General features: G+C 37.4%; 1 protein-coding gene across 7 annotated transcripts in view; it reads right to left on the reverse strand.

The window, feature by feature from the left end:
- Window positions 1-21262, reverse strand: part of ATP2B1 (ATPase, Ca++ transporting, plasma membrane 1) — a 32772-nt gene extending 11510 nt beyond the window's left edge. For 3 of the 7 annotated variants that reach the window (XM_009080315.1, XM_009080351.1, XM_009080336.1), the window contains exons 1-14: window positions 20852-21262; window positions 15803-16000; window positions 14693-14947; window positions 14484-14609; window positions 14146-14289; window positions 11562-11600; window positions 11057-11218; window positions 9481-9695; window positions 8072-8314; window positions 5495-5736; window positions 2581-2818; window positions 1532-1711; window positions 1361-1448; window positions 939-1045 (exon numbers count right to left, since the gene is read on the reverse strand). In XM_009080315.1, the coding sequence (XP_009078563.1) occupies window positions 939-1045; window positions 1361-1448; window positions 1532-1711; window positions 2581-2818; window positions 5495-5736; window positions 8072-8314; window positions 9481-9695; window positions 11057-11218; window positions 11562-11600; window positions 14146-14289; window positions 14484-14609; window positions 14693-14947; window positions 15803-16000; window positions 20852-21056 (2442 nt within the window). In that variant the 5' untranslated portion in view covers window positions 21057-21262. The remainder of the gene's footprint in view (window positions 1-938; window positions 1046-1360; window positions 1449-1531; window positions 1712-2580; window positions 2819-5494; window positions 5737-8071; window positions 8315-9480; window positions 9696-11056; window positions 11219-11561; window positions 11601-14145; window positions 14290-14483; window positions 14610-14692; window positions 14948-15802; window positions 16001-20851) is intronic. The other 4 variants (XM_009080323.1, XM_009080343.1, XM_009080328.1 and 1 more) reach the window with 2 other exon arrangements.
- Window positions 21263-22233: the final 971 nt, after the last annotated feature.

The raw sequence follows: 22233 nt of genomic DNA on the forward strand, positions 1-22233 counted from the left end.
AAGAGCACTGGCATTAAACAGTTTAATATGCAATGCCATTGCATATGCATTGAAATGCAATATGATATTCTGAAGTTTTAAGCACCTGTAGTCTCCTACAGTATCCAAACAGTTATGGTGAGTTCTGTGAAATGGCTACTTTAGAGATCTTTAATCTGCTTTAGGCATTGCAAAAACACTAACTCAGTAGCAAATTTAATGATCGTTACTCTTGATATATTATTTTGTCAAGGAAATGAGTCACCTGCCCAGCTATGTGTGTACCTTAAAAGGTACCTTTAACGTGTACCATCCACTCTATGATATTTAAGTGCTATTTACATAAGCAGTGAGAGAAATTAATTTCTTACCAAGATGAACATAGACAGCAACTGCAGGAAACATTTAAATTCTTCAAGATCAAAACAAATCTGCCCCTTACAGTGGCAACTAAGCAACTATACAGTAGCAGAACACAGATACTTGTTAAGACAAGACTGTTACAGTCGAGAGAACATTTCACATGTAGCTGTCAAATTTCTAAGTTATGCTTTATCTGAGTCACTCTATCTGCATGTAGTGTAGGATTGTGGTCTTCATTTTTTTTCTTTCCCTTTGCATGCTTAATAATGACTTTTTAAAGACTACAGTGACCTGCTAGCACCAAACTGTGCTTAAGACTGAGGAGCAATCTTGTGCCGAAAGGAAGCTTGAGAAATCTATCTTACCTTGTCATGAAAGAAAGAGAAGAAAGCTGAAGCCTACATACTTAACGCATGAGTCTAGTATTTGCACTCAAAAGCCAAGACATGGTTTGTCTACCAACTTGAAAGGACAGTTGACAACTTAAACTGAGAAAGCCAAGTAATCTATTGCTCATGAAGCAAGATTCTTTAATCCTAAGTGATTTGACAAGTTATTGATAAAACACTGAAGATTAAAAAACCAAATAATCATACCATAGCAAATCCAACATCTGCCTTCTTCAGAGCTGGACCATCATTGGTACCATCACCAGTTACTGCCACAACTTGCCTCTGGTCAAAGACAGTGCTGTCAATTATACCTAAAATAAAATGATGTAGTGGTGTTACAGGTCTAAATTGACAATACAGCACAGATTAAACTTGAAAGAAAACCCCATTTTTGCCTTCCTCTGAGTCATCAAAAAATCCCCACAAAAAAAATCCCAAACCAAACAAACTGACCACGACACAATAGTGGAAGTTCTAGTTAGCTCCATTTTTCAAGTAAAAAATCTCAAAACAACTGCAACATCTTCACATGTATTTCTTACTGTTCACTCCTAATTTTGTTTTCTAGAAGCAGGGGAAAAAAAAAAAATCTAGCTGTACTTAGAAGCTCAGAGTTTTTTACTTACCTTTTACTAGAGTGTGTTTGTCAGTGGGAGAAGATCTTGCAAGAACACGAAGCTTTGGCCAAATTTTATCTATTCGCTCTTGCTCTATCTGCAACAAGAGCATTGGTTACGTTTTACAGATAGGAGACTTAAAATATCTGCTGATCTCCTTTACATAGCCAGTATGCTTACCTCTCCTTTTTCATTGCGTATTCTCCTGTTAAAGTCTTTGCCCTCTAAACACAAGAAGTCTTCACCAGGATTCAGAATACCACACTTTAATGCAATAGCACGAGCAGTGTTAATGTTGTCACCAGTGACCATACGTACAGTTATGCCTGCACGTTGACACTTTTTTATTGCATCAGGTACCTGTAAGCAAGAAATAAACCACACAGGCTCAGAAACTGCACATAAGCTGCATAAATCTAGACAAGTGAGTGAATAGAATCTTTATGGTTCAGTCTAAAGTAACTTATTCCAGAATGAAGACTGTTGTTATGGAACATTAAAAAAAACTAAGTAGCATATCACAATTCTTTTCCTGAAAACACAAACAAATGATGATTTTGGCAAAGGGACTTTGTGTTGCTCTTATGTCAGTTCCCTTCCCCCCTTCAGTTTTTCCCATACCACAAAAATCCTCATGACATATATGAGGCTGCACTGAGTACTGGCATTTCATTAATGATTATGTGAAATACACTACAGCACATACTCTGCCCACAACATTTCACTGTGAAGTGACAATAGCGCAGATCAGCTTGCAGTTGCACTTACACGTGGCATAAAAGCTTTCACTATTGAAAAACCTCCTTAGACCTCAAACACCACAAGCCAAACTCCTTACCCTCTGTTCCCAGGTGACAAACCCTCCTCCCTCTATCATTCCCCATGAGAAGCTGGCAACAAGCTAACGGCTAATATTATCCTATCCAAATAGTCCTAATATTCCAAGTGGTTAAAAAAATGACAAGTTGTTCTGTATACTGAGACCCTGCAGGGTAAGCACCTTAAGTTATTAGTCTGCATAGAGCTTCAGTAACACAGCATAAGTGACATTAAGAAGTTTTAATCTGCTTTTATAGCTCCATTAACTTTCCCCCCAAGAAATTAGATTTTCATTTATTAACTATGCTTAAGGCATACAATAGCAGTTCAGTTTCTTGTACTCTCTGCATGATGAACAACATCATGAATCCCTTGTAACAGAATCAATGCAGCTTCGTCGGTGACCCTACCTCAGGTCTCACAGGATCTTCAATCCCAACAACAGCAATGCAGGTCAGACCAGTAACAATATCATTTTCGTTGTCCCACTCCGGCTCAGGTTCCCCTGCTGGGAAGTCTCTGAATGCCAGGCAGATGGTTCTGAGACCTTCAGAAGCCATTGGCTCAATTACAGTTTTCACAATATCATCACGGTCCCTAGGTCTAAATACCTTTGGTTCTCCATTAGCACTCAGTATTTTGAAGCACCTGGAAAGAATGGTTTAAAGAGTTATCAAATTTTAACTGTAAATTTAATCCATTCAATAGCTTATTAGTCAACTCCAGTCAGTTTCCACAAGCTTTGTTTTCACTAGACTCACACACATGAGCACTAAAAGCCAGTAGCAGCATCCCTGAAGTAATCTCTATATACACTTAATTTCTTCCCAACTGCAAAATATACTTCCTGTAGAAAGCTAACTGAGCCGCCATCCTAGGATAAAAGTAATGCCTGATGAATTTAAGATACAAACATCAGTTACCTCCCAGAAGTAGCCATTTCCCCACTGTACACAAACAGTCTGGTGCCTGTGCTGGCTGGGTCAGGCAACCCTGCTTCCAGTTCAACAAAATAATCCCACCTTGTTAACAGCTATACAAGCCTCAGAAGTACAGTCTGCTTCCAGAGCATGCATGTGCTGCTTAAACAGCTGTAAACACTAAACCTAGAGCATTAAAAGCAAACTCTGGTACTGCTACCCTTGAGAGTATAAAGGTTTGCACCCCTCCCCACCAAATCTATGTGCAGAGAATTCAGAGAGCATCTGGCATATATGGCAGATTAAAATATATGTTGAATTAAAAACAAATACTTGAACTTATTTAAATGTTTGTATAAGAGACTAGATTCAACACTATGCACTCTAGCATTTCAACACATGCTCTTTTTGCTACGTTTCTTCATGCCAAAGATGCCACTGCTTTCACAGACAACATATATACTTTACCAACATTGATGCCATGAATGTAACACTACCAAAAAATTTGAACAATAAATTTAGTCTTGTTCATCTGTCCTTCACAAAGTTTTGCCATAAAACATAAACAAACAAAAAACCCAACAAACAACCAAGAATTTATTACTTTTCCTTAAAATACCAAGTTCAGACCTAGCAAATCTGTTAAGATGACTACTGTGATATTTAAGTATTTAGTCCAAGCATTTATGGAATTCCTTAAGAGTTTCCACCTCATACAGGAAATGAAAATGAAGCAGTCACAGAGTTTCAAAATGCGCATCATAACTGAAATTTGAAGTCTATTTTAACTGCCTGAATTTGGCTCTCTCTTCAAATGTCAGCAGCCACTAAGGATACCTAGTGTTATCTGCAATCATAATAATATAAATGATAGTTTCAAAACATTCAATATAAATAAATGCATGTCAAAAGGTTCTATGCAAGGACTGCATTGAAACTCACTTCAAATATTTAACTTATTGGTAAGAAAAAAAAGAAGTGCTCTACTTGAAAAGTTTATGTATTTCTTCTACACTTAAGGACTCGTTTGTTTCTATAAATGTTCCTGCTTAAGTTTCAGTGTTCAAGAATACTCATACATGTCGTAATAAAGAAGGAGCAGCACAACTGACAAACCAGGTTACAAGCTGAGATTGATCCCTGGCACTGCATAAGCAGTGGCTTATGATGGCTAAGACTGTTTCCTATTCAGTGCACACTCTGAAGTAGTTTTGGAATTACAACTATTTCAGTAGTATCCAAATCAGTCTAGGTTTGTTTGTTCTTTGCCAAATGCCCTCATTAGTTATTTTCTTATCCCAGTTATGAAGCCAAGTGGACCATATCAGACTGGGATGAATGAATTCTAGCAACTTTTACAGTTCAATTGCTCAATACAAGTTACAAAATACTTTTGAAGGTAGAAGCAATGCAAATATAGGCATACTTACTCACTGATGAGACCTGGCTTAAAACCTAGCTATGCAAAAAAATTACACATATCAAAAGGAACAAGAGTCCTATAAAGACTGAGCTTTTGTTCTCAGCTCTAAGTTGAGGAGAAGGAAGATCACAGGTTTGTTTCTTTAGTGCATTACTGCTTTCCTAGATAATGATTTGGGGAGCTAGTAGCAAGCAAAAAAGGTAAACTGAACTGATGAACATAATCTATTCACTACTCAGACTAGAAATAGTCTGACCTTAGAACCCAAACTGGCCTGGCTACAAGCTGCTGTTCCTAGAGAACATGATGCATGCATGTTTGAGGTCTCTCCCCACCTAGTTAGCAGTTACCACAGCTTTCTTCACACCTATAAAAGGTTTGTCCCAGTGGCACCTAATCACTTACTAAGTCTAATCTCATTCCAATAAATCCTCTATAGATGGGCAGATGGATAAGGAAGCAATTTGCTTTGTCACATTAAATCCCCTCAAGTTTCTCCATTCAAAGTTCAACCTCCAGTTAAAATTATCAACTTGGACATCAACTGACACAGTCATAGGTAGTAGTATGCTGAAATTAATCACTTTTCAAAGGCTCTCCTGGAATTTATGCATTATCAACTGTTGTGACTACTAGAAGATGTGAGCATTTTGTCCAACCACACCTAAAACTAAGACAGTTTAACTAAACAATAGATCAATTCATAGATGCTAACAAGTTTAAATTAATCATGACCAGCTCTTTTTTGAGTGGTGGGACTGGGGTGATAGACTGAAGTGCTAATTGCCCATCTTACTGTAGAAAGCCAAAAAATTGAAGGAAACAAGCTGTGAAGGGGGCTGCAGTCACAAGGGTACAGGACAGCTTGTTTCTGAATAGGGAGACCAATATTTCAACATAAGCACTATGTTGTTTAGTGCTTCAGCCTCCTCACCTATCACAACAATTTTAAATGCTGGAACACAATAGTATTGTTCTTACTTTTTAAGAACTATCTCAGAGGCACCTTTGCTGAATATCCGGAAACTGCCATCAGAGTTTTTTAACACAGTACTCATAGATTTTCTAACAGAGTTGAAGGTGTACACTTTGTACAAATCTTCTTCTGGTATCTCATTTCTTACGTCCTGATAATCACGTTTTAAATCCAAGAGGAATCCCAACAAGGCACATTCAGTTTTATTTCCAACATGGCGTGGTAGGCCACCTTCTTTTTCAGGAGGCTGCAAGAAGAACAAGAAGCTTTGCTGATTAGGAGGTTAACTTATGAGCCACTGAAGCACAGCATTTAGAAAACAAGGAAGACCAAGCTTAGCCCTGGGTTGGAGAAGTTTCAGTTTTGCAATGATTACAAATTTCTATAAGCCATGATCCAAAGTCATACTGCTGCTTTTTACAAGTAACTTCTGTAGCTGTATAGGATCCTTCAGTCTGTTTCTCAGACTAAAACTCATCCATTAATTTGTATCAATCCCAACATGACCTTACTAAAAGGCATTATCATTAGCTGAAATATTTATCTGATCAATTGAGTGTAGACCTCGAACAATTATTTTGTATTTTAGAAGTACAGGTAAGTTTACAAAAACTGGTTTAAGCAAGCTAAATGGCATTATTTCTGCTAAATTAAAGTACCCTCTCCTGTAATAATTCTTCCTCAATGACTCAGTCTACGATCACATCACCTGTTAGCCTTCTACTGAACAAGCTAAGTATTTAAGCTTCTTAAGTCTCACTACAAGTTCCGTTTTCCAGGCCATGGCCTATTTAACTGGAAAGAGTTCAGAAACAAGTTTCCAACCCTTTAATACCAGAATAAGTTTCTTATCTCAGCAATGTGGAATATGCACATAAGTCCTATAAGTAAAGGAGTATTTCTCTCAAGATATTTGAGCTGTAACATTGCAGTGTAGTTTGCAGCAAAAAGAGGAGCAGCACTTACTGAGTCTGACACGCCTCAGGCAGCTAGAGCTGAACTATGTTAATCATAAGTCAGTGATCCATTTTCATTGTTCAGAGTTGCAAGATTCTGAATTTGGCTGTACTGAATACCTGAACTTTCAAAATGTTCACTTTAACGTGCACTTTAAGATGTCCTGATCTGGGTTCTCCACTATGAGAGAGACAAGTACAAGCAAGTGTAGCCATGGGACACAAAGATGATACAGGACTTGAGCACCTGATGTGTGAGGAGAACCTGAGAGGGCTGAGGCTGTTCAGCCTTGAAAAGACAAGACTCTGGGGGAGAAACTTATTCAGAGATTTAATACACATTGCTAAGGGAGATGGGTGGAACAATGGTAAAGACTGCCAAGCCAGACCTAGTGGTGCCCAGTGAGAGGACAACAGGCAATGGGTACAAACTGAAGATTTTGAAACTCCATTTCAACATAAGGAAACACTAAGGGTGGTGAAGTACTTACTTGATCAGGTTGTAGTCTCCATCCTTTGAGATTATTAAAACCTGACTTGACATATAGCCCTGAGCAACATGCTCTGGCTCAGAGGATAGTAGGAGTCCCTCGTCAGCATTCTGCAATGCTGTAAAGCAGACTAACTGACCACAGTGGATGTAAATTGATTAAAATTGTGGTAGCAAGGGACTTGGTCAGTTTACATACAGCTACCCTTTTTTTCCTATAGAAAAATTCTTAGAAAATAAGACTATAAAACTCCTCACGTGCTCTAAACTCATTAGTAGTATTTCCATCTTGTTTCAGAGAAATCAGTGCTGGTAAACTCGATGTGCAACCTTCAATTACTGCTGTTGAGGAAATTCTTGCAGAGGGTACCATTTTTATTGGCTGAAAAGAAGCTTTCAGACTGAGCTTTTACTGCTCTTTGTGTACAAAGCATTCTTAGTGGAGGTTTCTACAAAATCATGAAGTGCTAATCCTAGTTACCATTTTTATTGCCTTAAAGAATATAAGTTATGCAATATGTTGGAATAACTACAGCAAGGAATCTATGTTTAGAGTTTCAGAAAATAAAGCACACAAAAATGCTAAATACTCGAGTATTTAAAATGTTTAACAGTCCATTATTTTTATTTCAAAATATTTTGCAAGTCTCAAACAAGATTTCAGTAATATGTTAAATTCTAAAGCCTATAAATTTATACAATAGTATTTGGAATAAAAATTAAAAAAAAAAGAATCACAAAAGTCCTCACCTATACTTACATTTTTACATTACATTCTACTTAATGTTGTGCTATTCTTACATTATTATTTTATGTAGCACTCAAATTGAGCCAAGATGCTCTTTCAAGTAAGGTAAACAGCCGCACTTATTAAAACAAACTTAGACACAACTGTGAACTTAAAAGGAAGTTATCTTCCTGAGATAGTATCTTTGAATTATCAGTTCTAACTGAAATAAACTATTTTTAGCATTGAGTCTCAAATGAACACTTGAGCAATTTACAGCAGGTTCAAAACACCTTATGCTATGTTGTGCCACACACTTAAGAATAATTGCCTACCATGTGGCCACCAGACAATTTGCATCTTCTGAGCAAGTTGTTTAGTTATGATTGAAATGAAGAAATCCACTTACCAGTATTTTGGAAGTATAAGCACAATTAACAGAAATTCCTGTCACAAGGTAAGCCATCGTTTTCTCTGGAATAGCTTCTGGTTCTGGAATTTTTTTGTAATGTTTTTCATTGATGTAGGCTTGGACCACTGTCATTCTGTTCATGGTCAATGTTCCAGTTTTATCTGAGCAAATAGCTGTTGCATTGCCCATTGTTTCACACGCATCCAGGTGTCGCACCAAGTTATTATCTTTCATCATTTTCTAAGGAAATAAAAGCAGTCAACAGCTATCCATGACCATTACTTCAGAAACTCTCATTTAGAGAGTCCAGTCTTACACAGGTGTTTCAGAAAACATGCAGTCTCCAAGTTATCTGGAATCTTTCAGAGGAAAAATCTGAAGCTGCCACATTCAGTCCAGATTCCTTTAAGTCTATTGTGTTGCAGTAAACCTCATTTTGAACAAGGTACATAGATACTATCTCCTGTATCTGCATTTCAGACTGACTACTGACACTTTTCAGACTGTTACTAGCAGTTTATCATATTTAGAAATACAGGAGAGGTAAAGATTGAGCTTTACCAGATACAACATTAAAAATCTCTGATTCCAAGAAAAAGCAAGTAAGTTGTGTTACACTCATCTGAACATCAGATGAGTCATATTTCAAAGATGCTAGATTCAGACTTAATATCAAATACAAACCAGAAGCCTAATGTTTCAACTGACATAGTGAGGACTACACAAGTTTCATAGGTTAATATCACATTAAATTCATTACTTAAGTTTGTATAGTATTTTCACCTGAAAGAGGTAGATTAAATTCAAATTATACAATACTAATGGCACTACTACTCAGTGCTGTAAATTGTTGTTTGAGAACACAGCCTGAAGATGCATTTTCTTTACAATTAGATATTCAGATAAATAACCAGTCTCAGCATGCTGTAGCAGTAAGAAAATTAAGAAAACAAAGAGCTTAAATTAGAAAACATGCTGCATCATAAACAGAAAGGTAAGGGTTTAACCATATTCAGTCCTCAAGGAGAATCAATCTGGAAGCTTTTGTAGTAGTTGCTTAACACGTCAGCTAGGTAAAAGTTCAGGTTTACAGAAGATTAATACTTACAAACTCTAAGACATTTATTTATTGTAAGCAAATGCTACAATACTGTGCACTGAACCCATTCATCTTTAGCTGGTAACAACAGGCTGGCACTGCTCACTGTTCATGTTAGTGTGTATTCAGAGATGTGGAAAAGTACTGCAGTGGAATTCTTAGGCAGTTCAAGGTAACAAGAAAAGCTTCTTCACAGTCTGTTATATATATGTGATGCAGCATAACTCTGCTGAGATTTTACAGCTGATGAATACACCCTTTAAATATATACTTTCAATGAATAAAATATCCCCCTCTATCCACTTACCTTAACAGAGTAAGCAAGAGATATAGTCACTGCAAGTGGAAGACCTTCTGGTACTGCCACCACCAAGACTGTAACTCCAATAATGAAGAACTTCACAAAATACTGAATATAAATTGGTGTACATTCAGCAAGCCAAGGTCTCTTCTGAACCCAGAAGGTATCAATTACAAAATACAACACAAGGATAATGACTGTGATTGCAGACATCAACAAACCTTGTTGAAAAGAAAATGAACAGGTTTCAGAAGTTATCTCAAACATTTGCAAGGCAGATTGTGGATCAATCAAGTGCAAATACTCCTGCCTTTACAGAAGCTAGTCTATAACTAAGATTTTTAACAGGCAAGTCAAAACACTGAGGTAGTTCTCAGGCATGTTCCAACTTCCAGTGCAAGTATTTCACCTAGAAACTTCTAAAATATTTTTTCTTCCATTTAATTGAAAATATACAGCTATTTATGAGATCAGCATACTGATCTCTTCTAAGAGTAAGCAGAGTAAGAACTGAATAAATTCAGCAGGCCTTCAATGATTGTACTGCAGACTTATCCAGTAGAGTTCTTCAGTGCATGTACTGTCTCAAAGCTGCAGGACAGAAAAATCCATGGAGGAAGCAGATGAGTATTAAGAGTGTGTGAGGAATTACAATGGGTCAAAAAAGTACATAAAGGAAAGCAAGAGCTCTTGAAAGATATGAAAAACCATGTTTGACAGGAACAGTAGTTTAGACTAACCATACCATGGAAGTTTTATTCAGCATTTGTTAGCACAAATTTCTCTGAAAATTAACACTGGTATACATAACTATGGAGTGCTACAGCTAATTGCTCTGTCCTCAGGTCACAACTGGCTAATAACACAGATGCTGAGGTCAGACCTTGAACCCCAGCTGGGAGTTCAACGACTAATAGGCTGGACTTCAAGTCTTCTAGAAGTTCCTTCTAGCCTAAATCTTTCAACAATTCTACATGGACCAAAATAAATCCTGAAATATTTGAATTAAACCTCTACACAGCAGATAACTTTGCCTAAAATGTACACTGAACCTCGCTGTTGTTTTAGTCTACTTTCAAGAAGCAACAATCTACCAAATGTTTTGACAAAACAGCTGAATATTAGCCAACAGAAAAGTAGGAAGTCAATAAAAATGTTAGCTATCAGGAAGGCATATGCTAAGTGGAAATTTCGTGGCCTCTGAAAGTACCAGCAATAATCTGGCTGACCCTACCACATTTTTCAAACCTCACACAATTTATAGTTCTCTAGGTACATTGCTAAATGCCATGTCTTATCTAAAAAGATCTTTTATAACAATTGTCCAGTGTTTTGAAGTTGGAATTTTCTCTCCTAGAAGCAAACTATTCAAATCAAGTTAAAATAAAAGCCACCCACTCAACAGTGTGAGAGCCATCAGCACACTCAGGCAAAACAGAACACTTGCATGCATTAGAATTTTGCACTTTTAATAATCAAATCACTCAAGGCTAGCGACTTAAGTTATCTCCTCACAAACTATGCATGTTCCAGCTTTATTCAAACATGCCATCAACTTAAGGAGGGTTCTGAGACATCATACCTGCTTTGCCAATCTGAACTGCGAGCTTGGTGAGTTTGCCTTGGAGAACCGACTTTTCCTTCTTTGGCAGGTTTGCTCTTTTCTTGTCTTTCTCATCTCCATCCCCACCATCCTCACTCTTCAGTGGCTGCATTTCCATGGCTGCACCATCCTGAGCTTTAGCTAGAAGTTAAGATCAAAAAGGTTTAGCCATTGTGGAGTCCCCCAAATCAGTAATACTTAAAAAGCTTAACACCAGGCTTCACTGAACACCAGTGCTGTATTATCTTTTATCCAGAGTGGCCATTCTACTCATGAATATTTAAAGTCTATTGGGTGTAGGTGCTAGAATACCAAGTTCATTTAAGCAATTGTTTTGCAAATTGCTAAGCAATTCACTTAGCATCTTTAGCATATGCACTTTGGATCTAAGGATTCAACGTGCATTTTCATAGCAAAGTAGTATTCATTATGTACACACTCAGAAAAGAGACTTGCAAGAAAGGATCAGAGAACCTGCATTTACCTTTGTTACGGTTTTCAACAGCTCCATCTTGCTTTTTACCTATTGGAGAGGGGAATAAGTTGTGTTTTAAATTGGTTGTGCAGAATTCACTTTAGTGTTTATGTTATATATAATGCCTACATTACTCTGCTGAAACAAGCAACTATATGAAAAATAAAGTAAAATGTTTAAGTCAGCTCACAGAAACAGCTCATATCAATTTTTTAGACTTTACTTTTCCAATACAAAGCCACTGCACTGTTAATCTACCACGGTTAAAATTTGTGCAATCTACTGATACTTATTGGTTGTGAGGAAAGCTTTAAAAAGACTTGCTGACATGCTTCTCTAGGACATTTGTGACATGAAAGTGATCCTGGTTGCCTTTGTTTTGATCTGTTCTTCCAGCACTTGCCAACAGTGTCTGACTACTTGTGTAAATCAACTGTAGGATCTCACTTCCAGAATCAGTGGTTTTGTACAACACTGCAGAAACTTAATGGAGGTACAGTGCTGCATTACTGGATCTATGCTAACCATATTTTCCCAAACATGAAAATAATCTGTAGGCAACATATCATACATCACTAAGAGAATAGCTCAAGTTCATAATAAAACATTGCTCCTACCTGTGCTCAGAAATGGAGTTCAACAAGAGATCATAAAGGAGGACAGTGAAATAATGAAAGAATTTAACAAGTGAAACATTAAAGGTAACTGGAAGACCAATGCATCATGTGCCATTTGTTGGAGTTTGGCAAGTGACAAACTTTACCTCTAAGCAGAGAAAGGAAGAGTTATAATTACTATTTGCAATAACCTGAAACGAAAGCCCAAAATTGAGGAACTTAAGACCCAGGAATTGTCAGCATCACTGGTAATTCAAGGTCTTTGGCCTTAGGCCATGTAGACTGAAATTTATGACAGTACTCAGGTAGAAGAAAATCAAATTATCAGCTGAGGAGAAAAAAAAAAAATCATGTTCACTTTCTCCAGAAGATACCACTCTAGACCTCTTAATAACTTGTCATTGTTTCCTAATTTAGTATTTGCTCTTTCCTAGTTCCCCTCTCCCTCTTACACAAACAAATTTCTATACTTCAGTGACTTATAACTCCTTGTACATACCTCTGCTTTCACTCTGAACCAAGCCATACACAGCCAACTAAATATAGTCACTTTAATCTCCTTAACATTCATAGAGAAGCTAATTTAGTTTAACCTGAGTTTTACCAAGGAGAATCTTATTAGGCACCTAACTTAAGGGAAATATCTTGGGAGACAAAAAACTCCACATGTATTCAGGCCCTAGAACACACCAAAACACTACTTGTCAAAGAGACGGGCAGAATATTAATAAATGCTATAATCCTCTCCATATCTCCTGTAGCAGCTGGTACTGCTGTTTGTTTACTTCTACTTCCTCTGTGAGAGGAATAGCAAAGGATGGCAACTGTTCCACACTAATCCCTACAAGTGTTGCAGGTCAACTTTTACTCTTCACTATCATGCTTGAGCTTGAAACTAGTTTAGAACTTTGAATCTGCCTTGTAACAATTTTTCTAACTTCTGAAGAAACTGTTTTTTCAAGAGGGGTCAGAATTGTAAAGCATTTGTGGGTTAGGACATGACAAAAAGCAGAATTCAATCCCAATTCCTGCACAGAGCACATATTACAACAATTGCCTCCTTGATTTGAAGGCCACTGAGATCCCTAAGCATATTTCTGTATGACTTTCCATTATTGTTTCATATTCCTCTGAAAAAAAAGTGTATTCTTCAGTCAAGGACCCTCAGGCTCAGTCCCATCCAGTAGACTTCACCAGAGTTTCTTGAAAAAGTTTTACTGTGGTGAAGCTCAATCCTGAACATGCCTTTTGAGAGCTAGTATCAAAATATTACTGCTTAACACTTTATCTAAGCTGTAACTTATGATGAGGAAGATGGCCCATTTCACTCTTCACAGAAGGGCTCTAGAATATGCTCAGTTACAAGTCCCCTCATCCCTCCAAAAACAAAGACTACAGAACAGTGCTATAAGGATTAGGCTCATGTATATCAATAAGCATTCAAAATTTCGGCTCTGGAAGAAAAGTTATCCACAAATTCAGCAGTATCAAAGGTACAAGCTTTTCTCCTTCAGGTGTCCTGCTCTATACAGGGCATTTTCTATCTGTCAGATGCAAAACTAGAAACTTATTAAGTTGAATTAGATAATAACCTGTTTGCCAATATTTGCTATTAGACATGACTGTACTTTGAAGTTACACAAGATGACTGTATAACTATACATGGCTGGTTAGGACTTGTAAACTTTCTAAGCTCTAAATGATCAATGAGATCTGAAGTTTACTTTAAAATCCATGTGACAAGGGTTAGTAGTAGTGGTGCACTCTCAGATCACAGGACCCGACATTTTTTGCCCTGTGAAACCTACAGAAAAGTCTGAGGCTTTTAAAAAACACCCCACAACCAAACCAAACCAACCAAACAAAAACAACCCCCCCAAAAAAGTCTTTCTGGCTCCAGATCACTAGAAGATGTTTTTATCCAGTAACATTCACTCCTCCCTTCCTCGCCAGGGATTGAAGATTATTATGCCTACTTTTCTTGTCCTTCTTCTCTTTTTCCTTCTCTTTTTCCTCTTCATCTCCTCCAGCCCCAAGTAAGGTAAAGATGATTCCGGTCTGAGAGTTCACGCCTACAGCAGTAACCACCATTCTTCCAGAGCCTTCCATCACATGTGTACCTGAAAGATTGAATCAGATTTTCCATTAAGACTTGAGAAGTTATATGGCAGAGGATATAAGTACTTCAAGGAAATTACACCGGATAATTTTAGGAGTCAGCCCAGATAAGGTACAGTTTGCCAGATTTTAACCTTAAAATTTTGAAGAACCAGAAACAAACCACTTTCTTCAAGATTTGTCAAATGCTACCCACCTGACAGCAGCATAGGATCTCTGTCCAGAGATTTCTTAACATGATCGGATTCTCCAGTCAGTGAGCTTTCATCAATTTTGAGGTCATTTCCTTGAATGAGTACACCATCAGCTGGTAAAAGGTCACCTACAAGAGAGCACTGTCTATGTTGAATGCAGTTCCTTTTTTAAAAACAAAAGAGAATTTCAACTTTTAAAAAATCCGTTTACCATATTTCACTTGTGCAATATCTCCAACAATTATGTCAGCTACTGGTATCTGGATGACTTGGCCACCTCTGATGACTGTAAATTTCTGTTCTTGTTCGATACGGCTCTGCAATCCCCGAAACTGTTTCTCTTTACTCCAGTCATTGAAAGCTGTTACTAACACCACACAAACTACAGACAGGAGGATTGCGGCTCCTTCAATCCAACCTGCTTCAGATTCGTCCTCTTCTTCACCAACACTTACTGATCCACATACTGTAGAAACAGGTTTTAGATTTAACAAAGTTCAAACAGATAGTCATTTCAACAACAAAAAACAGTTTTTGCCAAACAGAAGCTATGAATAGTTGCCAAATGTTTTCCATGCTAGCGTTCTTTACAATTTTACCTTTATTTTCAGTAAGGGTACGAAACAAGAAGCTAAATAACCTGGAAATTAGAGCAGCTCGAGGAAGTTAAACTACCCTGCTTATCGTAACGTAAGATAAGTTGATATATAAAAGTTACCTATCCTTACTATCTTGTTAAATGATGGCATAAGAATACCAGACTAGTTAACCACCCTCTGCTTTCTCAACATAGCCCACTTTACCTTTGTCTTAAATAAGCCAGATATCAATGCAGAAATTCAGTTCAATGGAGGCCTGATCCCCTCATTTTCTGTTTAGAAGTATAAATATAGCTTCATTTCTTAAATTAGAAAGTTACCAGTGTCATATTGCAAATCAAGGAAAATTTAAGACTTGCTGACTTCCCAAAGAAAGCACATGACCACAAATTATAAATTGCTTAAATATTTGAGGCAAAGCTAAAAAAAAAACCCACTTGCACAGAAACATCATTGGATTTAAGGCAAGTCCTTGTTCCTGCTGCTTGTAATTTACCTTTGGCATTATTTTGGTCAGAATGATACCAAGACCAGAGGAATCTCATAGTGCCCTTTTAAGGCAAGCTAGAGTTTTAGTAGTGTGCTCTCAATAAGGAACAATAAGCTGCTTTTCTTATCTGAGACTTACTGTCTCCCATCAGATTTACAGTATAGACATGTTGGACCACGAAAGTCATTAGTATAATAAAAGTTAGATAACTACTTTTTAACAGTTTACTTACACGATTCATTTCCTCCTGGAGGCTGGTAAAAAGAAAGGCCCAAGGATACTACGGCTGCAATTTCTAATATAATTAGTGTAACATCCTGTAGTGCTTCCCATACTAACTGAAGAAATGTTTTTGGCTTTTTAGGAGGTATAAAGTTCTTCCCAAAAACTGCTTCTCTCCTTTCTATATCTGCTGGATTTCCACTTAAACCTATTTAACAATAAGACAAAATTAGTGACAGTTACTTGCATTTTACCCTCACATTAGAAGAAGCGACTGAGGTTTCCCATTCATGGAAACAAGTCCCACTCCATATTTCAGTAACAATACCAGAAAGACATATCTCAAATATTAACCTTAAATCAGAGCCACTATATCACCAACTGTATTTTATAATTCTCACATTGCCAAAATTAAGTTGGTGGTCTACCTGCTTAATATGTCACTTAATATGACATTGCAACAGAGTAATAGTAACAGATATACGTGGTTCAAGTAAACAAGTTTGCAAGGCAAGATCATTAGTAGAGTTACTACTATTGAGACTGAGTAGCACCATAAAGCTTTAGCAAGACCACAACCTGTAAAGGAAGTTCCCGTTCCCACTGTTGGGATTCTGATAACAACATCCTAGAATCCTAAAATTAATGTAACATTTAAAATTAAATATTTAATATAATTAGCATATTAAAACTATTATACTGTGTATAATTTATTATATAAAATACTATTAAAAATTGTTGAGGCTCTCCAGGCATCATGTGTAGAGACCCAGGTACTTTATGATGCTGTTTCCATCTGGACAGCAGTTCTTTGATCTTCTGAAGTTTCACTTTCCACTCCTCTCACACAGAGAGAACCCGTATTTAGCACTGTGCAGGGTCTGCCACCTCAGTTTTGTACCTATCTTCTTTCTTACATGGCTTCTTTGAGTCCTCTGTCTCAACTCTTGTACCATCCTTACGACACACTAACAGGCAGGAGTGAGGGGCCTTCACTAAAAGGCACTACATACTTCAAGAGTTAGCCAAGACCTTAAAAATAAAGGAATACCAAGTATATTCCTTGAGTGTATGACCTTGCACTTGTCTTCTGTAAGTAAACCTCCTGTTTGCTCCTCTAACAGTTTCCAAGTTGCCTAACCTACCCATTCAGAATTAAGCCACTAGCTCATTTTTCAAAGCAAAATGGCCAAACATCCAGAGCAAAGACCTGGATACTTCAACCATATTGCCCCCAAGGTTATGATCAGCACCTGTTTAAAGACAACCCTTTCTTAGCAGCAATTTGTCTAGTAGTTAACCCACCTGCTTAGTGACAAATGCATTGCAAACATGCTAGGTAGTCAGTAAGAACAGTAACCACTGCAACTGGCCTTCATAATAAGTGGGGTATTTAACACCCCTGACAGACATTTCCTAGAATCATCACATGATATTTCAAGACAGCTTGAAAAGACTACTGAACTGCAAAGCTCAGTTTTAAATGCTAACACTACTATGCAATCACTATAACTGAAAAGCAAACTATTACATGAACACCTTCTCAAAAGTTAAATGAGTTAAACATATTCTTTGTGCATATAATGAATTAATTTCTTCTGATACTCTTAGATTCACCTTGAATTCAAGTCTTTGAAGGCTTAATAAAAAGAAGCAATTGTACTTGTTAGCCATAACACTACACTTCTTGCAGTTCAAGCTTTAAGGTGCTTAATTTCACTCTCAATCAACTCAGAGCACTGCAAGACTTTTTTCAAAATCAAGCTATACATTACAGGGTCTACAGAAACTCAGGGCAGCTTGGCCATTCCAAAAGGCTGGGTCACATCGCTATTTTGCAGTATATGCCACTTCTCTATTCCTTTTAACATGGCAGAGTTTGGAAGACTATTTTCATAATGTCAGCAGCATCACTTTCCCCCTTCCTTCACAGGGTACCACAGTGCAGAACATCAGAAATATACAGCAATGGTCTTTGAAGAATAAAAAGCATTTCCCAACGAGGCTATATAAAGTCAAGCTACCATCAGAACCACTTAGTGAAGATTAGTAAGTAAGCCTACCAAAGAGAAAAACCATATGTATTTTTAGTATATGCCATAATACACCATGCACTATTACTGAACCTGTTGTATCTACCACACAGCTGGCAATTTCACAGGTCAAAATCTATAGTCCTGAGGTCGAAACTACTGACATTTTATTGTTCATTATGTACCATAACTTAGGGTAATATATGTTATTTGGGGTTAACTTTGAAAAATATTAGGCAGGGGAGTAGTTAATGCTTCATAAACAAATTTATTAGAAATTTTATTAGAAATCTAGAAGTTACCAGACAACCAAAATTATGTAGACCTGTGGAAATATTGATGGTGGTTTGCCTCTCCAGAATATAAAATTAACTTTTGCTACTAAAGATAGATCAAACATTCATTTTGCACATTTGTATACACGTAAGCAGTGAAAGTGTCTTTTTTTTTTTAAATAATATTGATAAAGCACTGTTACCATTTCTCCTTTCAAACCAGAGGGGTAAGATCCAAATTTTGCCTGAAAATAGACATCGCCTTATATTGTCAACAACTTCACAGCAAGAAATTATACAAACTGAACTCATCACTGTGTAGCATTTCAAAGCTACCTGTACTTTTGCTGCGAAGCCACTGGTAATTATGCAGTGGTCAGCGTTACATACCATAAAGAATGTGTCTAGTTAGAAGAAGTGTCATAGGGCCTTGCAGGCACACAGACAAGACTTTACAGAGCTAAAACTAGTGTAACACACAGTGGGTTTGTGCACAGATCTTGCCTAGACCTTTTCCATTAGAAATGCCTCCCTTTCAATACTTACAACTTGAATTTGACAAAAGAGGAGACCTAGTTCTACATTTACAAGAGCTCTTCTGTACTACCTCCCAGAAATTTGTCGCAGCTTACCTGACAGAAAGGCTGGTTCTCTCAAGTTTCATGTAGTGTTACAGAAAAAATGACACCTCCGTAGAAGACACTGCTCTAACTCATCTTACTTAACCTTTTCTGAGCTAATTAACATGTTCAACTGTTGAGGCCTTGGTGTGTTTATGAGGTGCTCTCACACTTCAGGAAAAAGATGGTGCCCTTTTCTCAAGTCAGTGATTGTATTTAACTGATTGCAAAACACATCTAAATGTCAAATCCTTTTAAAAGGGAAAGGCCTTGATCACGCAATCAATCTGCAGGAAAGGACATTTAACCCTTTCTAGTTTTAGTATGCCCATCACATCATTCCCATGTGTTAACCTGCTTGCTACATTAAAAGATAAAGTGAATCTTGCAGTATACCAGGTATTTGATGCTTAGCACATCCTGGTTGTCTAAAATCGTATGCCCACCTAGGTTGCACCAATAATGGGCTTAAACCCTGCGAATTACTGTAAAACAGGATTCAATTCTCAGTTCAATTCCTGATTGTAGAAAACTATATCCATATTCACTGAGGAAAGGAAACTGCTTTTCAATACTATGCAACAGGTCAACAGGGCAATGACAGACTATTGCTCCTGTCTAAGATGTGTTACACTGCTAGTACACGGCAGTGCTTCACACACATGCACCGTACTTCACAACTCCACTGATGCCAAGAAGAGAAGCTTGCACTCCTCATGTTTTACAAACTTCTTCATCCTGAAATTGGTCTACTCCCATTCACTGGTAGGTCAGGCATATCAGTTGGCTACTTCCAGTTTGATAAGAAGAGACCAGTTCACATATTGTTATAATTTCAGAAGTCTGGAAATCAGGAGTGTGGCTTCAAAAGCAGATCAAGCCAAAACATGCCAAATGCAGATGTACCCAGAGGTACCTTACGGCATTAGTAGGCTGTTCTTGGTCCAAGGAGACAAATCTTTCCATAGCATTTCTGAAGAACAGAAAGCAACGGCTCTCCAGGATTAAGACAGCAGGTACTTTACTGCCACCAACATGACACCACATTGGTTAAAAGCTACGTGAGTGCTTAAATGCAGACACCACAATTTGCCAAAATCTTGATTTTGGTAATACTCAATCACTCCCAACAGCAAGAATCCACAGTAAATTTCAGCAAATGTTTTTACCTATTTTTATCTCACTACGGTTTACTGTAGTTAGTACTTCAGCGTAGCTACTACAGTTTAGCTATGCGGTGTGACTTGGATCTTTCAGAAACTTAAGAGCTTTCATTTATATTGGAATAAAGTACTAAGAGGGACCTCTCTTAAGGAAAACTTCTGGAAGGGTCTCAGGAAGGAGACTTGATACATTTATTTATTTATTCACATTTGCACTGTGTCTTGGAGTAATAACTCCATAGAGCAAAAGAACCAGGTAGCTACACTTCACAGAATACCACCAAGTCCAACATAGCAAAGACTTCTTTAAAGAGGCGCATTTTTAGAGAATAAGATCGTGGAATCACTTTGCAAACCTTCTACTAAGAGTGAAAGTACTTCTTAATGCTTAAAGCTATATTGATAGTTCTTTTGCATAGATCAGATGAAATCTACATACATAATATAGATTTAAAAACTAGATCCTGCTATTAAGAATTCAGTGTAGCACAAATAGAAAACAGAGGTCACCAGTCTTAAAAAATTGTTGTATTAGGGAATGCAAGAACTACGTAGCAACACAGAAGCATTAATAGGCCCTGCATTAGACTATTAAAAACTTGTGCTCTACAACAGCATGATTTGAATTATGAACTACAGGTCATATGAACTACTTGCAAAACTTTCACAGTAAGCTAAACATTGCTATGCTGCATTGCTATTTCATATGTGGACGCCTACATCAATGAATTTTGTTCCAAAGTGCAACTTCACCACTAATACAGCATCTCACATGCAGTTAGTTAGATCAACTGAAAAAACTCTTGCCTACTTATTACCATTGGAATACCTCTGCCTGAGAGAAACGAGAAGCAATATTATATTATGGTAACTAAAATACTTTTATAAACTTTGTTATATTAAAAAAGTAGTTTGTTGACTAACGTTTTTCCTAAATGGAATTTCCACAAGTGTTAGAATTGACTTACCTTCATTTGGTGAAGTTTTCAACTTTGTGCAGATGCCATGTACATCTCCATAGCATTCCTGTATTTTATGCAGTGCATCTGCAGCTCGAAGTTCCATAAGAGAACGGAGCTCTGCAAGAGTAACTCCAAAATCTCCATGATTAGCTTCTTTTACAGCATTTTTTACGCCACTGTATGCAACCGAGTTGTTTGCCATGTCACCCATGATGCATGCAGTCTTTAGTGTAGACAGTTTCCAGTAAGGAACAAGATTTCAACTTAAAATATTTCCAAAATAAAAATAAATCCTCTGGGTATGAAGACAGTCAGGAGAGCAGACACATCACCCAAGCAAAAGACCCCATCTGGAGTGATATCTTTGAGGCTGTCCCATGTCGCGTTCTGTTCCCCAAGCCAAAGGGCATGTACAATCTAGGGAGAGAATAAACACACATTCAGTTATGTAACAGCTAAACTGAAACACATTGTAAGACAACCTTACACTTTGTATTGAGGCTATACAACAAATTCCTGCTTTGGGACAATTCTTCAAATTTCCTATAATATTTTTAGTTTGCATTCAGCTGACAAGAGTGACAAGGGATAAAATGGATGCTTTTCATCCCAAAACAAACTTGCATTACTGTATTTCCTTAAACCATTAAGTCTTCAGAATAACAGTTGCCTTTAAGACTTGCATTTTCCTTGATATGTCCATATGGCTCATCATCAAGAGGAAACCTTTAAAATCAGGGAAATGGGAGATTGGAGCATCAGCAACTCATGTCAGATGGGGTAAGAACACGCTAAAGTTAACAATCCTGACTTGTCAATTAAGCTTTCACCTCAGTCAGGAATGAACAAGCTTGTGTGTGTTCCCATGAAATCATTTACGCAAACCTCAAGAAAAACAAATTTCAACATTAAGCTAGACCACGCATGAAGTGCTTTTGTAGCATAACTAGGATTGTATCTTCAGGCAGACCTGGGTCTTAATACATTTTTCATGCCCAGCTTTAGCCCTGCTCCATCCCATTTCATCACAACTCCAGCCTCTCACAGTATCTGCATTTAATTCTTTGAACAGAGGGGGAAATTGCACAATATCACCTTCCTACAGAAGGGATAAGGAGACTAAGAGCAGCTTTTCTGTCTGATTATCAGACCACTGTGGCTGCAAAATTACCCACAGGACTCTTAACTTGCACTGGCATTCTAAATATAATTCCTGCTCAGCTGGCAAATCTTGCACGTACACATGTATCTGCACAACAGTATATGGCACACACAAACTCTGCATGCCTATATAAAGATCTGCTGTGTACCAAAGACAGATGTCTGATCATATAAGTAAGCTTTATTGACATAATGGAGCACAATGAGCACAAGCAACAATATATTTC

Source organism: Acanthisitta chloris, unplaced genomic scaffold (genome assembly GCF_000695815.1).
Source record: "Acanthisitta chloris isolate BGI_N310 unplaced genomic scaffold, ASM69581v1 scaffold8830, whole genome shotgun sequence".
In the NCBI taxonomy this organism is placed as follows: domain Eukaryota; kingdom Metazoa; phylum Chordata; class Aves; order Passeriformes; family Acanthisittidae; genus Acanthisitta; species Acanthisitta chloris.